Raw genomic sequence first — 18915 nt, 5'->3', positions numbered from 1 at the left:
CTGATCCGCAATTATCGAGGAGCTAATTACTCAGTTGAAGGGGGAGAGGGAAGGTTGATGGAGTATGAAAAGGGCTCGCTCGACCCACTTATTAAATGGTGCTGCCGCTCAACACACAAAAGAGGCAAGCTTCACTAGGGGTCACACTCTGACAGGGAGCTGACAGACATTGATAAGCAACAAAAAGGCCAATTATGATTTGCCTCTACAATTAGCATAACATCATGAAGGTCGTAGCTTGTTCTGCTTCTACATTTAGACATGAATTCATGGCAGGCCAGCGTGTTGCAAAAGTTATTTAGGTGGTAATCTCACAAAAGTTGAATTAAGAAGAGGGGTCATGGAACTGTTTGGTCATTTGGCTGGTACAGAATAAAATGGGGATTGTGATTTGCTATGGTGCCAACACATGTCAGTGGGGCTGTAAAGTGTGTTGCACTAGCTTGAGAACTGAGGATATGTTGTACCATGGCTGCTAAAAGCAGTAATTAATGTTACTGTACTTACCACCAATTGGAAATGGAAGCCTGGTTCATTGGCCACAGTTGTTTACAATGGCAACAATGCCCAAAAAATGACTGATGCTCCTCCCATCCCGCTATGTTGATTTGGGGACCGCCCACTGGTCCAAAGACCCATATTCCGAAATTCCAATCGTCCGAAAAATGTCCACTCTGTAAATGTGGTTAAGTTTAGGCAGGGCTTTCCTCAGCTTAAGGTTAGAGGTGGCTGCATTTCTTGGCAGGAATGCAAAACTTGGCGCAACACCTTCAGTCACTGAACAACCGGTCCAGAGTGTGTATTCTTAGAGCAATGGGTGTTTGTTGTCAGGATAACAGGCCATTGGCTTAATGGGCTTTTGGCCCAATGTGACATTTTCTGGACTATTTGGGTTTCGCAATAATGGACCATTTGACATTATTGTAATAGTAGTTGGATATGGCTTGGCATGGCACCGTTGATTTGAATGGGAGAGTCCGTTCTACTCCAATTCCAGTTCTATGTTTAAACAAACTACCCAGATCTTCTATTTATTACAAACAAATGGAAATGTAAAATGCAACACCTCCTGTGAATAAGAGGATTCCTCCTAGGAAACAGTTGCTAGACAAAGGGTATTATGAACAACAAACTTTAATTTAAAGAGAAGGCAGACGTCCCTCTGTGCTCAGTTAAGAACTAGTACCTTACCTCTGGCAGTAGAAGTGGGTCGATTTAAAGGTATACCAGAACATTTACGTTTGTGTGAATTTTGTGATCTCCAGGTGGTAGAAGATGAATTTCATTTTGTTTTGTACTGTCCTTTATATTGTGATTTAAGGAATTCTCTCTTTGAATCAATTCAGTTAAAAAATCCTGATGTATTTTGGAAATATGAAGGTGAGATTCTGTGGTGGTTGTTTGAAAATGATGTTTTTGCTTTGGCAAAATTTATAGAAAAGGCCTGGTATTGGCAGCAAAGTATTTTGTACCCTATATGACAAACCATTTTTTATTTGTAGGTGTCCCTATCTTTGTAGGTTTTCTTATGCTTTGCTTTGGTCAGTAGTATGTCACATGGCTTTCATGGATGTAATTGTGGGAATATTACTTGTTAAATGTATTGATCAGTGTCTAATAAGCCCATGAGGGCTGGGCACCAATCATGGTGTTTGACATTTAAATAAACAAATCAATCAATCAATCAATCAAAATAAATATAAGCTTTCATAACCTGAATATACAAGGATACAAAATCTCCACAATTTCCTTTCCACTATGTGATGTACGTCTGTTAAGAGCTGTTGATTCTTTTATGCACATAATGTAGAAATGTCCACAGGTCAGCTCTCTTTGGAAACATGTTACTGTCACTAAATTGAAGTATTCTCCTGGGGTCTTACACTATTTCTCCAAAGTGATAATTCTGCTGTTAGGTTGTCTGGCAGCTTGTACTGCTGCCAAAAAGGAACACGTGCTCGAAGGTGGAATGTCCCAGATCTGTTACATGGTCGCACTGGATGTCCTCCTCTGTGTCTCTATTGTCATGTTAGCTGTTATCAGTTGTGCTTGATGTTTTTATGTTACCATTATTGCCCATATTGCTATGTTGTTACATCCTGTGCTGATCACAAAATAATAGCAGAATATAGGTGGAATCACTGTTGTGTTGTTACAGCTGATGACAGAGAGAAGCAAAAAGCATTTACTTGAAAGTGGAACTGTGCTATGTTATTACTTTAATACCAGCATCACATTTGTGTGAAAGCTAACATATGTACGTTCTGTTGACTTCGCTGTACCATGCTGTGTGAAGACAAGCACTCCAAACATCACCGCGACACGCTTCATCAAATGGGGGAGCAGAGGGCAAAACAAAGGAGGGCTAAGAAAGAGAGGAAGCAATAAATGCAACAAATGTAGAAGAAGAGAGACAAGCTAGACTAAACAAGGTTAAACACGGAATCTGTCCAAGGCTGCCAGAAAACTCCCCTGATCTCTGTGTAATGTTCGGGTATACTGATATAAATAATGAGGAACGTGTATTGCATTTAAATCACATTTCAGTCAGTATTATATATATATATATAATCACTGTGGGACTGATGTGGGATATTTGACTCCAAATGTGTGCATGTCGTGCACATGTGGATTTTAGGGAATATCCAAACACTTTTCAGGCATCATGTGATGCATTATGTTTACTGCAGGAGGATGTGGATATATGAAAGCAGAAAGTCCAAAGATGAATCAGTTGTTGGATTTTCCAGAATATCTACTAATTACAGACCGAGCTGAGTGTCCTCCACACTTCCGCTCTGCCATATGGTCACTGGTTTGGTTTCACTCTGATGTGGGCAGGGCTGTTATCTATTTGGCCTTGTGACGCCACATCCTAGTGCTCTAACTGTGTGTGGATATTACACCAACTACAGTCAATCTACCAACTGTGTGTGAGCCTCAGCTCTTCAGGGACAAAGCCAGTGGAAAAGTCAAGGTGGCAAAACAAACCCGCCTCCAGTCCCTCTAACTTTAGCTTAGCATGATGGCTCGTCTGTGCTCTTCTTCTCTGGTGTTCAGCACACAACAGAACATATGAAGAGATAGATGTCAGCTGCTGTCACGTGTCAGCAGCTGTCTCCTTGCATATCCATAAAACCTCCCGTTTTGGGGCTACTTCTTGTATTGGGTTCAGATTCCTTCATCACTATCACGTGAACCAGACATAAAGAGGAAAGTCTGCAGAGTTCAGATGAAGATAGTTACTTACAAGGCCACTTCCAGTGTCACATAATTGTATTTTGTGCTATTTGCAGGTTGGTAAATCCAGATTATATAAATTCTTACAGTATATTTGTGGTGATAAGATGATCATTTTATTTATTTTATTATCACCTCGGCTCTCTGGCAGCCTAGATGCTTGGCTGATTCACTCATTTTGAAAAATGTGATATTACTGGCTGGATGCTCCAAATGCTAACTGTTAGGCATTCAAGTGGACTTCCCCTGAGCTAACATTGTTAAAAATAACTGCATTAGATTAGATGTTTAAAATTAGAAAATTAGATGTGTTTATGGTTAAAGGAGATGTGTGGGAACTTTCATTTTCACTACTCTGAATATGAAGTTCATTAAAGCAAAGGAACACAGGGTTATGATGTCTCCATGTGCCCACATATCTGGGTCTTTAAATGTGACTGTGTCTTAGTAAAAAAAAAGTTCTATAGTATTTTTTTTTCCAAAGCCTGAGCTTGTGAGTGTGGGATGACAGGATCGAGGGTAGACCTTGAGAGTACATACCCTAAAGAGGTAGTACACTCATTTTGCACAAGCTTTTTGTTAGTGTTTGTCTCTGTGCGGTCATTGTGCCTCCCAGGCTCAGGGGTCTGGATCTCCAAGAACCTCAAGGACCCCCTGAATAGTTTAAAATAGGAGGGTGCTGACCTTTGGTGCCATGTGGGCTTAGGGGGTAAGGTGGGGGGTCACTGCAGCTTTTTACACAACTGAAAGATCACAAAGCGCTAATCTGGTGAGTGGCTATGCGGGAGAAGAACGAGGATTTCAGTGGTCACAAAACGTAAGGCAATGCATGCCGATGTTCCCACAGATAAACAAACACATGCCAGACCCAGAAATGCACCACACCAATCAAATTCACAGAGTTACATCAAGTTGGACGGAAACCTTTATCTATCAAAAACTGTTTAGTCTAAAAACAAGTGCAGCATTCATTGAGGATTAAAGTAATAATTTGCATCATTTTATATAAAAGTAAAACATGGTAGTGATTCATTCTGTGTCTGCTCCAAGAAAGCTTTAATATTTACTGTTCTATACAGTAGCTCTTTTCTGGGAAAAATCCTCCGGTTTACAGGAAGTGATGTGTTATGTTGCTGGTTCTTTTGAAATAAACAGAAGGAAAATTTGGTAGTTAGCATGAGCAGCAATAACTGTTGTGGATAAAGAGACAAAGAAAAGAGTTGCACCTGCAGAAACTCAAATTTCATCAGCAGAAAATCTAAAACTACATGATTGCACCACCAAAGTTGTATGACAGGTGATCTCTGCAGTGCAGAAACACCATATCAATCAAGACTTGGCACCAAAGATGGAGACAAAAAGAAGAACTAGAAACTTTAATGGATCACTTAAAGACTGTTTAGATTTATCTACAGTTAACTGTTGTGTTCATGCTGCTATTTATTGGCAAAATTGATGTTGTGTTATGTGCCAACACCAAGTTTTCAATAGTGCACAAAACAGAAAATCCAAGCAAAGTTTAGGGGGCAGATTTATCTGTCAGATGATGTCTTTTAGAGCCTTGCTGCACTCACACATTTCCCAGTCCCATATACTGGCAGAGAATAAAGTGCTATCTGTTTTAGCACCCTTCCAGAGCAGTTTCTCCTGTCCACGTGTTTGAGTTTGGTGAGGTGTGCTGGTGGCTGATAAGATGCAATAAGCCTAGAGAAGACGGCTGCCTCTGGGCTCACCGCTGGCTCTGTGATGGGAGGATAAGCTGCATCATTCTCTCCAGCAGCCCAGACATGATGATCTGAAACGGAGGGAGATTCAACCTAACATGACAGCTCATGAGGTGGACACACAACTGAATGGAGCTGAATAGGCTCATTTCACCAAAGAAGAAACAGAATTACAGGATGACATCTCCTTGCTGTAGTGTGGAGGTGGTTACATGTTTAACACTTTTGAACGAGAAAAAGGAGGAAAATCCGCACACTGAATTGGAGCTCCCAATAAACTTTATTGACTAAAAAGACGACGTTTTGACCAAACGGTCTTCCTCAGGCAACTATAGAGCTCTTTTGAACGGCTATATCAAATATTATTTTACGGCCATATTTTTTTTATTTATTAGTAGATGCAGATATTGTTCACTATTTGTAAATGTAGAATCTGATTCATAATCAGATTCATAATTAGAATCAGAATTAAAAGAATCAGAATTGTTTTAAGCACCAAATGTCACCAAAGAATGAATAAATGGGAGAGGGTAGGGGAGGGAATCACAACCTTATTGTGGTGGGGGGGTCTGTGTGCCCTTGTGACCCTGGGAGCTGTGCTACCAGAAGCATGTAGCTCCTGGTAGGGACTCCCATGGCAGAGAGGTCTCAGGTGAGGAGCCAGACAAAGAGTGGCGGACTCCGCGGACTGGACCTACGGTATGGAGACTGGCTTTTTGGCATGTGGAATGTCAGCTCCCTGGGGGTGGAGGGAAAGTCCCTATTCGATCCCTATTTTTAAAAAGGGTGACCAGAGAGTGTGCTCCCATTATTGGGGTACCACACCTCTCAGCCTCCCCGGGAAAGCTTACTCCAGGGTGCTGGAAAGGAGACTCCAGCTGATTGTCGAACCTCGGATTCAAGAAGAACAATACGGATTCCAACCTAGCTGTGGAACGCTGGACCAGATCTTCACCCTCACACAAATACTGAAGGGATCATGGGAGTTTGACCAGTCTAAATGTGCATTGTGGATATGGAGAAGGCTTGTGACCATGCTCCTGGGGGTTCCTGTGGGGGGTGCTGCAGGAGTATGGAGTACTGGGTGCACTGCTGCAGGCTACTCGGTCCCTGTATAACCACAGTGAGAGCTGTCTCTGCATTCTTGGCAGTAAGTCAAGCTTGTTTCCAGTGGGTGTTGAACTCTGCCAGGGCTGATCCTTGTCTCCAATTCTGTTTGTAGTCTTCATGGACAGGATTTCAAGGCACTGTCAGGGTGTGGAGGGGGTCCAGTTTGGTTACCTCAGCATGGCATCCCTGCTTTTTGTGGATAATGTGGTTCTGCTGGCTTGGTCAGGCTGTGACCCTCAGCATGCACCGGGGCGGTTTGCAGCCGAGTGTGAAACAGTCGGGATGAGGATCAGCACATCTAAGTGCTAAGCCAAAAAAAGGTGGTTTGGTTTTGCTCCAAGTTGGGAGTAAGCTACTGCCTCAAGTGGAGGAATTCAAGTATCTTGGGGTCTTGTTCATGAGTGAGGGTAGAATGAAGATGAACAGGTGGCTCGGGGCAGCGGCAGCAGTTATGTGCTGGACCAGTGTTGTGAAGAAGGAGCAAAGCCAGAAGGCAAGGCTCTCAATTTATTAGTCGAGCTTTGTTCCAATCCTCACCTGCGGATACAAGAAATGGCAATGAGTTTCCTTTGCTGGGTGGTCAGGGGCACCCTTAGGGATAGGGAGAGGAGCTTGGACATCTGCGAGGACACGAGGAGTAGAGCTGCCGCTCTTCCACATTGAAAGGAGCCAGCTGAGATAGTATGGGAATCTAATCCTGAAGCCTCCTGTCCACCTCCTGGTGGAAGTGTTCTGAGCATGACCACCTGGGAGGAGACCTCGGGGGAATGGGACAATATGTCAATAACTAGTGTGTGAATAGTGTGAAATTGGTGCCAAGTGTGGAAAAATTGGTTGTCATTGTTTTAATGGGTTTGCTCCGTTTATGTCATATTTAACAGGTTAGTTCCTCAGGCAGGTGTCAAGATTATGAGTAATTTGTCTTTTGCTAACTTGCTCATATTTGAATTGTACATTTTAAAGTTGTTTGTGGCTAACATTAGCATGATTTGCCAAGAGCTGTGCCTCATGCTAGGCTTTATGCAGCTGCATAAGCAGCATGAAGATGTTTTTAGGCCAGGAACAAGGACGCTGGGGAAAAAAAGACCAGTCTGCATTAAGTAGAGTGTGTTTTGTTATATACTTGAATTTTTTGTGCTTTCCAAATTTATTAAAGGACTATACCAGTGATTCTGAATGTTTGGCCCCTTTACTATAATTCACCCACATTTTACATCACAACAAACCATTCTGATGACCACTTTGATTAAACACCATATAATCAAAATCCCTCCATTTTCAAAATTTAATTTATGGGTAAAACAACCACATTATAATGTTCTTCTTCCACATAACAGATAACTGGCTAAGTAAAACAGACATTTCTTCTGGGACTATTTTCTGTGTCACTCCATTCAATTTTAAGTTGTCAAAACACAACAGTGATGTGAAGAAAGTTTGAATTTTCAGAAAGTCTCTGAAAATTCATTTTCAAGTGGTAGTGGAATGAATGGAAACCAATGGCTGGATAAAGGCAGGAAAAATGACAATGGAGTTCTAAAATACAACTGCTTGCTTTGGGAGAAGATTAGCAGAAACATGAAGTTTACACATTTTGGAAATAGTATGCTAAACATGTAAAATCACTGCCATTTAAGGCAGTGTGACCTACCATGTCCATCAAACTGTATACAGAAACTCTGGGATACAATATTGCCTTTAAATTAGGGTTTAATATGCAAACACTTTACTGAACAATTAAATGAAGACAAACAAAATGTGCAAAGGAACTAAAACTTCATGTCAGATTTCCAGACTTTTCAATGACACTGTGGTCAGAGAGGAAACTGCATGACTGGCTGATATCTGTTATTTAATAAATGTCCAATATCAGCAAACCAGTTGACTTAAAGAAGACTTTATCCTGCTGAACTATGTGGAGGAGAGCATGGAGACACTGGGATAGAAATGTGCACAAGCCTACAAGTTTCACCCCATGGTCTTTTTCCTTAGCTGAAAGAATGTTTTAAACTCTCTAATATCTGCAGGACTTCACAACACTTCTCAGAGCATATGTTCTGTGGTGAAGGAAAACGCCCGGAGGTACTTGCAAACATGTCGAGAAACTTCTGAACATAACTCTCCACAAATCTGAGTGGAGCTGTGTGTGTGTGTGTGTGTGTGTGTGTGTGTTTCTTGAGCAGCAAGTCAAACTGGTGTTTCTACTTTCCCTTGACATATGATATCTCAAGGAAGAGTTGTATCAAATGACATTGAGAAAAGTATCTCCCTTCCTTTTGCTTTAGCATTAGGTGGATGACAAGCATGCAAATGACTTCAGTGGAAAGACTGCATACAGAACCCCGTTGTGCAGCAAAACACTGAAGGAATCATTAGAACGAAAGCATTCCACAAATGACTCAAGTGGGTAGGTAGTTATTTTCTTTGAGACCTGGTAGACAAGCATGTGATAATGTGAGCAGCTACGTTCCCATCCCTTCACACAGACGTCTGGATGACAAGTCAGGGCTTGGCCAAGAGGAAAAAACTCTTTATTAGCAATGAATTTCACATTGTGAAAACAAATCCACTTGTACAAAATGATGACCTCCAGTAGACAAAATGGAATGCATACCATACAAAATGATGTCATTATTTCTGTACAATAATATATTGTTAACAGTAGCACATCATGGCCAAGTCAAGGAGAGCAGGATAACACAAATGGTCCGTGAGGCTGATGCTGAGAGATGAGCAAAGGCTAGCTGACCGCTGAGCATTACAGAGACTTGGTTAGTGAAGTGTTGGCTGATGGAGGCCGAGGCCGCATGTGGCTGTTCTTTGCCTTCTATCCTTGTGAGAACCAGCTTGTGTTTCAGACCTTAAGACATTTTTGTGGGGTGAGGTTATCTCTTAAACATGTTAATTTAGCAGGATTTGAGTTCAGCACTAGAAATTAGGATTATGCTCAGCGTTGAGGTTAAAGTGGTAACCTGCGAGACTGTTGTTTTTTTGTCCAATATGAAATTTGAGGACTTTTCACACATTGCCTTGTTCGGTCTGAATCGTACTCAAACTCTGGTGTGTTTACCCTCTTTTGGTGCCATCCATTTGGGAAGCTGTGAAACTAGCAATCGCGCTTGGTTCAGGACACATAAACTGGACCAAGACCCTGTTGAAGTGGTCTTGGTTACAAACAAACTTAGAGCCTTATGATTGTGGTGATAACTTGGACCGACCGAGACTCAAGCCAACTACCGGGGTGTTTCGGGCTGAAGCAGCTCCCATAGTCCACGCTGCCATCAGATGGGGTCATGTTTATGAGAAGAGTCCATATGAATACCCCCCCTTCTGTGGTATTCATGACTTTGGAAGTGGAAATTTTTTGACAGCTCAGAGTTTGTGCGTCATGCACATGACTTCCCATATGGCACCCACAGGCTCAGGAGTTCCAGTGAAGGCAGCATCAGCTGTGCATTATGGACAGGAAGAAGTGTCTTGGTAGCATTAGCAACATAGGAACCAAATGAATGGAGGGTTGACATTGAGGAACAAGGAAATGTTCTTGGTATTTTCGCACATTGATAATGAAGAAATGCCAAAGCTGCTGATGGTGCTCCAGGCCCATGTTGGATCATGAATTTATACAATAAAGTCAAAGGAAAAATCATTCCTGAAATATACACTTCCTTTCTCTGCCTTTCAACCTGGAGATGTCTGACCCTGACCAATGAGCAGGCTGACAGCTACCACATGGCTTTGGTTGATGCATTTTGGCTCGTTTGAATTTTTTTTTTTTGAAAGCAAACTGAACCAAATGAACAATGCAACAAAGACTGTGGTCTCACTTGTCTTTTCAACACAAAGTTTGACTTCCGATCATGCCGGGACGCATTAACTGTCAAGTCTGTCTGTTCTGAGACTGGCTATCTCTTGCATTTAGATCCAATCAGCCAGACCCTGTGCTGAGTTTGGATCTCAGTGATGTATGGACAGCATATGGGCACAATGAGTTCCAATCTGGGGCATCCGATCACAAAAGTCGCACTGAAAAGACAAGTGTCCACAGCCAAAGTTTCAATGATACTTAAAAAAAAATATCTCAGCCATAATGGATATCGCTGCTCATAACTACTCAGTTGTTCTTCCGTTTATGTGAAACAAACCAGAACTGAATCACTTGCTTTCCCAACAGAGAGCAAATGGTCAAGCTTTCATGAACTGAAAATGGTTAAATCATGACAAGTGACAATGACACAGATTATTCTTTAAGGAAACAGTTAGTTGCGGGTTGCATTTAGGTCAATGTAAGGTCCTCACAAAGTAACACAACTCAACACAACTGACAACACTACACACCAACAGCCACAGGCTACAGCACATTTTAGAGAACAGGGTTGAGCATGAACTAGCCTATTTCCAGAGTAAATGTCAGCTTTTGATGCTTCAGAATTCATTTATCATCTCTTTTGTAAGAAAACGAAGAAACACTCCTGGGTGAAGACGTAAATGTGCAGTTACTTTATCATGAAGTAAAACCCAACAAATACTGTGGAAAAGACAAGAAAATGGGGGAAAAAATCACTTCAGAGAAGATTTTCCTATTAATTCACTGCACATAAAACCTTTTTGTCCTTTTTGAAGCCGTTTGAAGAGTATAAAAAAATGTGTCGCTCTTGCAAATCCTGGTTCCATTTCCTAATTCCATTTTAAGGTTGGGAGAGGTGCCGCACACCTCACTTGGCTGGAATGTTATTGACAATCAAAGTAAGTGGACCAATTTCTTCATATGCCTAGGCTAAGGAGCTAAATTTCAGTTCAGTTAATTTTAGATAACACAAAGTTCACATCCTGAATCTGTTTTAAGGCCAGACACCACAGGTGAAAATGCTCTGTTTTGAGATACATTCTTTTGCTCTGTTTTTTCATTAAATGTAAAAACTGATCAAAATCCCCCAGAACAACAGATTTATACCAGCAGTGTCAAGTACAAGCCCGGAAAAAGCTTCAAGAAATGTATGCAAAACTATTTCAACTGAACTTGTAGATACAGCCACTAAACTGACTTCCTGATTCTTAAAAAATAACTGGAAATTTACAGACTATGTCTTTTTAGCATCTTACTAATATGAAAATGTAAAACACACCCTGATTTTATGCACATAGGGGAAAGGTGTTCTGATATGCAAATTCACACATTTTTTGTAAGGGTTAGGGCTACCTCATTTGAATGGATACTGACAACATAAGTAAAATGATACAGAAAGTGTTTGCATTTGTGTTAATGATCAACAGAACTGACAGAATCAACAGCATCATTCTGACTCACTGAAAAGTTTTTTTTTCCTATTCACCTGTGGTGTCTGGCCTTTCGCACTGGTAGTACTAAATGTCTACAAATAATTTCCTGACATTTGACCCCAGCTTTCCTTCCCACATGACGCCCACACAGAAAAGCTGTGATACATTTGTGGAAAAGGCTGCATGTGTGAGAGGTGTTGACGCCGTGTGTTTGCATCCCAAGAGGACAGCTGTAATTTTCTCACATATTTGGCAATACATTCTCTTCTATTTTGATGCTAGTGGGAATGCAGTGATTAAAACAGACACATATGCAAGTTTGTTTTTCCCTTTCATGGTGTACTAAGGAAGTGAGTCTTTATAGGTGAGTCTAAAAAAATGAGACAAAAAAAGACAAAAGACAGACAAAAAAATATTCATCCTTCATGTAAACACTGTAGGCCTTTAAGTCCAACAGAGCTGTGTGGATTCAGTTAGTCATCTGCAGAGCAGTTGTTCAGCTTCTTCACTTGTCAGGAAGCCTCGCCTCTTCACAGTTAACACTCGACAGCTCCAGTCCACTTTGAAAGCCTTGAGAGAGAGCAGAACAAACAGGAACTGAAATGTTAGCAGTTCATGCTACTATCTAGACTCACACTAAAGTGTTTTCTCCAGGAGGACAGACAACATATGAAGCAGGAGGGAAGAAGATGAGAGAGAACTTTTCCTTGGCTCTGCTCTCTTGGTTGGTTGAGTTGTAATAAAGGTGATCATGGGGACCCTCAGCAGCGGCTGGGAGCCCGTCTTAAACCTATTAATAACCCTCTCAATAGGCCACCACTTAAAGAATGACTGGCCAACCAAGGTGGGCTACATTCCTCAGTCCAACAGGGTTGCTGTGGAGTGTCTGCTGCTACCTGGACAGGCTGTGGAGGAGGCTTTCAACTGGACTGGACACAGGAACTCTGGCATGCAAGTTTTAGGGAACTTCATTATAAAGACAAAAATGCGTGCAAGGAGAATCACCACTGGTGAGTGTGCATCAACAGAAAAAAAAAATGCCAGTACATTATCCGACCATGTATCCCGTTTCCACCAATTAAGTAATAAGTAGAGCTGAACACAATGGTAAAAAAAAAATTACATTAAATTTTCAGATATTGCAGTTGCAATATGATACATGATCATTTTTACATATAATTTTCATTTTCACTGAAAAGGCTGCGGTCTGTACCAGAAAATAGGGATGGGAATCGGCTGGGACTCCGTGATATGATTTGATTCAACATAGAAGGGTAATGATTCTATGTAGCAGAGCATCTCTGTAGCACCATAATACTTTATTTATTCTGTTTGCATTTCTCTTTATTTAAGAATTGCAGTACGTGTGATTTGAATATTGCACTTGGCCAAACTGCGATTTCGACAATATCTTGATTGACCGTTAATAAGCCGTGTTGTCTGGTTTAGACTGATAAGCATGACTGAGCTTATGTCTTTTCTGTTAGCATCGTTGGGCTGCTTGGACAATAGCAGGGCTGTACGGTGAGAAAAACAGAGGCTGAGGAGTGCTACCTTGTCCGGAGAGAGGGCATTCCTGAAGTAACAAAGAGCCTTCTCAACGGCCCCCTCGCAATCTCTACCTCCACATTACTCTCACACCCCCACTGAGCCCCCCCATGGGACTCAGCCCACCCAGGCCTTTCAAAAACAACCTCTGGATTCTACTTCAATAAACAATGGGGGCCGCCACCAAAGGCTTCAAACCCCCCCATTCCTCTACCTTTGGGAATTGTGCACAAGGCAGCCCCACAAGCTCCAGCATTAATCACTGCCACACATCACCCACTCCTTCACTTCCAGGATTCCTGCCTCACTGATGCTGCAGTCCGTCATGCCACAAGTAGTGATCCTCCAGCATCTCAGGAGAGCACTTAAATCTACACTATGTAAGACTTTGGGTAAAAATGTAGCCATGGCTGTAAAGCAGAAGAGACTGATTAAGAGACTAAAAGAACATTTTATATCATAGCCTTATCAGTTCAGCTCTTATACTTCCTCATCGATTTACCCATTTTTACTTCCTGTATAGATTTACAGACTCCAGATCTACATTTTTTTTTCACTGAATAATGACGAATGCAAAATATTTCTACTTGGTACTTGGAATTCCACTTAAGTGAAATGGTTGAAATCTGGGTAACAACAACTCAGTTTGGTAAGGCACATGCTATGTAACCACAAAGTCTTGGGTCTCTCTTCTTTGAACTGTATAATAAAAAGTAAAAATGCCTCCCCAAAAATGAATAGATGTCTCAAAGAGCAATCAGGCCCACTAGGCAGATCAGGTAAAGCAGGCCCGCCTTCCTCAATATAAGGTCCAACAAAATATTGGGTTTTTTTGGGGAAAGGTCAAACTGTTTGCAACCTGAGAAAATCCAATTGATTTGTTTGGCACAAAAAAGGGAAAAAAAGGCTATGAGCCTATTAGAAAGAAATGACCTGAAAATTAGGTAATTTTCTCCAGTCAAAATCAATGGACAGTAATGGAAAATCAATGGAAAATTACCAAAACATTAGCTGAACAGTTTGCAATTACCAAAAAAAAAAAAAATTTAATTATATAATTTACAGAAATCTATATTTAGAATGATTATATATTCAAAGCTGTTATGAGGGGGAAAAAACCTACAAAATTACCACAAAAAACTGTAAAACTTTACTACAAAACTGCATGAAATCGCATAAAATAAAATTCGATTAAAAAAATCATGAAAATCACCAAAAACTTTCCCCAAAAATTAAAAAACAGAAAGAAACAGTGAGTGTGAAATAGAACCTTTCAAAATAAAAACCCACCCATAGGCTCCAGGGTTTCAAAGTTCTAACAACATAATAAATCAAAGGACACATTAAAACAAAATGCTGCAAAATCTTATGAACTTGTGTCGGACAGATTATTCATCTTTTGGTGTTTTAGGGATGTGGACCTACATTAATCTATTTATAGTAAATGCAAGGGCCCCCAAATGATTGTTTTGCATAGGCCCCACCAAGGTCTAGGGATGGCACAGATGTCTCAGAAGAAAAGCAGACAGATATTAGAGGAAGAACTGAATTAAATGTAAGTAGTGATGAAGCTTGAGCATCATCACTCTACTCACCACAGCGCTGACTCCTCAGGCAGGAAGATGTTTCCAGGTGCTGACAAATGCTGTGGGGATGAGGGAGTAGGGCACAGTGGTTATGCTGTTCCATGCGTCCAGTGTAGGGTCATAGCAGTCCAGAGTCTTACACCTCTGTGTGCCAAAGTAGCCGCCCACAACATACAGTTTATTCCCAGAGGCTACAGCCTGGCAGCTCATACGTTTGGCTGTGACATCCCCTACTTTAGTCCACTGGTAACTATCAGTGCTAAACTTATATGCTGTACATGCAGAAAACTCTGTGTCCCCACCCATGACAAAGATCTGGTTGTTGAGGACAGCAGCTGCCGTATAGCGCCACGGCTGCGGGCACGAGGCGGGCACTGTCCACTGGTTCTCTAGAGGGTCATAGCACTGCACCTTAGGCAGCTTGTCATGGGTGACACTAGTGCCACCAAAGGCAAAGAGCTTGAGTTTGACACTGACCACTGCTGCATTGCTCACTCCTTCCCTCAAAGGAGCAACCATGGTCCATTTATTGGTGATTGGATCATACTTTTCAACTTGTTTGAGTGACACAGAGGGGGAGGCAGGGAGGCAGCCTATGCCAGCTGTGTGCCCACCTACAACGTACAGAGAGTGCTTGAGTTCTGATGAGCCATGGCCAAATCTGGCAATGAGCATAGGTGCAGCCTTAGACCACTCTTCGTGGGACGTATCATAGACCCAGACATCTTTGGAGACTCCATTCTCTGAGCCTCTTCCCCCTGTTATGTACACTTTACATCCAATGGCGCAAGCACTGAACTCTTTCCTTGGACTGGGAATGTCAGCTTTGGGAATGATCTCTTTGGCCTTCTGATCTACCAGGTAGAGCTTGTCGCACATGAAGGTCTGGCCACCTAGAAGGAACAAGGCATGGCTAGTCTTCCTAGGTCTGGCTAATGGACTGTTAACGACGCCATCATTCTGGAGGATCCTCAGCTTGCAGCGTATGGCCTCATCGACCAGCTCCTTACTTTTGGTCTGGGCAATGATAAGCTCCTCTGTGGAAACATTCTCCATGAGGAAGATGGCTGGCAGAAGGGCCAGGCGAACTGTCCTCAGAAGTTCCGGCAAGTGGCAATACCTTCTCTCCAGGTCATAGTTAACCCAGTTGAGAACGGCCTCATAAACCAACCTCTCATCTTCAGTTTCCAGCTCCTCATGAGAAAGCAACTGGATGGCTATGTCCTTGGGTAACTGCAAAAAGTCCTCAGTCTTACAGATGGCAGGAAAATGACTGAGGCACATGCTCCAAGAAAGCTTGTAGAGTTTGGTGCACTGATGAGCATCTGAAAGGAGCAGCATTCCAAGGCAGTTAGATGAGTGAAGGTTTTTCTCTAAAAACTCTGCACATGCATCGCGAATGTCCTGGAACTCCAACATGTCCCCAGCCTCCAATAACGACTCTGCGTTTTCCTCATTGATGACTACACGAGAAGAGTAGGCGTAGTCCAGCAGAAGTTCCAGCACCTCGGGGTGGACGGTATCTTTAAAGTCCACCTCACGGGCTTGGCTTTCCCTCAGGCCTCCGCTGAACATGGCCTCAAAGTAGCGACTGCAGGCAGCAAGGACAGCTCGATGGCAAGGAAAGGAGCGGTCTCCAGCATGGAGGAGGACATCGGTGAACAATCTTTGGTGCCTGAGGGAGTTGAGGTGCATCAGAACACTGTCGGCGTAGGAGGACTTGTGAAACAGATAGATGTTCATGGCGGCTGAGCTGACCCGGGACTTCCGGTTCTCATGTGTGCAGAAAGACATTTTCATTTGTTCCTGTGGAGAGAAAAGCATATCAATTCATATAGTGAGTCCTGTGCAAAATGAACACATAGCTGCATGCTCTTAACATTAGAAATAACTTCCTTTTTTTTTATTACAGCATCTATAAAGAACAACCAACTGACAGAGGGAATGACGGCAATATTATTTGAAATGCCCACGCAAATATGAAATATATTCACTGACAGGTTATTTGCTTGGCTGCATGACTCATCTCTGCCAGAGAGCAGATGCCTTTGAGTGATGTCACATTGAACTACTTTTTCTCTGGAACGACGTTGCAGATCTAATCACAAACAGGTGACTGGTGACACATAGTGAACCCAGTCATTTGCATATTAGAACTTTTCCTGGACTACCACAGTCATTTAACAGAACTGTAAATTAATACTTATGTAGGATGTGACCATTATGTTGCCATTCTGAAACATAAGGCTTCTTTTGTTTACATCAGGTGGATGAGTTCCAAACCAAATTAAAAACAAGGCACAGATACACTGGCTCTTGATAAAGCTGCAAGGACACACTTTAGCACAGTGCCCTTTGCTTTACTATTAGAGATACATTACACAATGTTGTGTTTTGATGAAAAAGTGGGCTGCTCATTTTTAACAAGAGGAGAAATGCATCGCATTACACTTCTATATAAGACAGCCTGTTTCTCCTATCTAAAAAAAAAAAAAAAAAAGCAAAAAGCATCATAACAAAACACAATGCAAACAGCACTACACAACATGCCATCAAACTACAGAGTCATGCAGGGGTTTTAAAGCTCATTCCTGCAATCCCACATCATCTCAGCTCAATCTAACCTTATCACACAGATACTGTCCAATAAAGAGAACCCCCCTCAATGCCATTTGTCTTTGATGCATTTCTTTGACCAGTGGGGGACACCATTAGTCAACTAATTAGCCTATCTTTTTTTAACTCGTGACTTTTAGTCATCGATTTAAAAAAAAACAAGGTGTGTGCCAGGCATCAAAGGTGGCTCTGTAGATAAACTGACTACAAACATCACAGCACAAAGGGACACACATGCCACTATACTAAAACAGCTATTGCCATTCCACAACTCAAGCGTTTGGGTGAACTCCAGGCTGAGCAGCTGGCTGTATGTGACAGTTTCCACAGCTTTCCTCAGACGCTGGAACAGACCCTGTGCAGGCTCCTGCTCGCCTCACGCTGACAAACAAAAGAAGTAGGCTCCTGGACATTTTCTGGAAACTCCTCCATCTCTCTGTTCACCTCATTCTCGACTCAAAGAAACGCAATTTGCCAGTTCGTGTCTTACCTGTTGAACTCGCAGTGCGTGCGTGTGTCATGGAAGCGACCGAGTCTGAGTGGAGGCTGTGTGTGTGTGAGTGTGTGTGAATGTGTGTGAGCGCGCTGGGTTCGCTGAGGCGGACTGGCTGTGCTGCAGGAGAGCAGGCGGACAAGTACCGAGGAGAGGGGAGGCTACGGAAGCCGAGAGCGATCATGGCTGCTGAGTTAAACCTTTTGACAGGATGTGCATTGCGTGATGATGACCATTAAAGCATTATCATAACTTTACTAAAATCATGAGATTGTTAAAATAAGCTAACCTTAATACTTTACTATTAGGGCCCTAGTAGGGGGGAAATGACAAAAAAAAACGGGGTGTGGTGGGGTAGTGTTCCGATTAAAAAAAAACCCTCAGAATTTCCCAGGTGAATTAGTAAAGTTGTGAGCTAAAAAGGCGGATATTGTCTAAGATTAAAGATAAAAATTTACGAAAAAAAAAAAAAAAAAAAACCTCAAGGAAGCACATGGCTTCACTGTGCTGCCACTTGCTGTGTATCATGCTTGCAGCTGATGACCTTATTAAATTAGTCAGATTAGTCAGTAGTGATATTGTATACATCATGTAAGGTTAATATTTAAAAGCAGATTTTGCAAATTTGAGTTTGAAAAAAAAAAACAACCAAACTTTTTTTTTTGTCTTTTTGAGGTAGTGTAACACGTATTATGGTTTAACTACTTTTCTACAATATTTCTACTAATCTCTACAGTATTACTGCCAACTAATGACAATTACCATAAAATCCCTTAACAAAGACACAGCAGCACTACGGTTCGCACAGTCAGCGTGATGTCCTCATGGGACCGTGGTTAACCCTGAAACAGGAAGGTGTGGGTAAATGAGCTGTAACAAATTATTTCATGTTACTTCTTATCTCATTTGCAACAAAGCAAAACATTTCCACTCTCATTTTTAAATGTATTGTAGATATTGTATCTCCAAGGATGTATCGCCCAATTAAGGTGTAAAAAGTATCAAAACCATAAACATTTTAATGTCTTATTTGATGAAGAGAAGTGATACATTTTTGTTTTCCCTGGTCATTGAACCTCATCACTAGTTTTATTGATTTAACCGATTTTATCATTTCTGTCTACTAGTAACCACATAAAAAGTAATGTCAAAACAAACGTAAAAACATTTTAAAATAATTTTTCCATTACTTTTTTAAAATCATGTTTTATTAAAACAAAAGTACATTGCAATGCTGCTTTTCATCTGATTCACTTCTTCTCTATTTTCCTCCTCCTCTTCCTCAGTAGGAAATATCATCTTCATCTTCATTCCTGGA

General features: G+C 41.6%; 1 protein-coding gene across 1 annotated transcript; it reads right to left on the bottom strand.

Annotated features, from left to right (window-relative positions):
* Positions 1-8579: 8579 nt before the first annotated feature.
* LOC115365750 (ectoderm-neural cortex protein 1-like) lies at positions 8580-17752 on the bottom strand. The gene is made up of 3 exons (XM_030060891.1): positions 17595-17752; positions 14498-16294; positions 8580-11924 (listed from the first exon to the last, which is right to left on the bottom strand). Exon 2 carries the CDS (start codon positions 16286-16288, stop codon positions 14513-14515), a length of 1776 nt encoding a protein of 591 aa, XP_029916751.1. The 5' UTR covers positions 16289-16294; positions 17595-17752; the 3' UTR covers positions 8580-11924; positions 14498-14512.
* Between the last annotated feature and the right edge of the window lie 1163 nt (positions 17753-18915).

Source organism: Myripristis murdjan, chromosome 9 (genome assembly GCF_902150065.1).
Source record: "Myripristis murdjan chromosome 9, fMyrMur1.1, whole genome shotgun sequence".
Classification (NCBI taxonomy): domain Eukaryota; kingdom Metazoa; phylum Chordata; class Actinopteri; order Holocentriformes; family Holocentridae; genus Myripristis; species Myripristis murdjan.
This window is presented reverse-complemented; position numbering and strand designations above follow the sequence as displayed.

What these genes read in the sequence shown, in the direction of transcription:
- LOC115365750 (XM_030060891.1), bottom strand. Translation starts at nt 16,288, where the DNA reads ATGAAAATGTCTTTCTGCACACATGAGAACCGGAAGTCCCGGGTCAGC.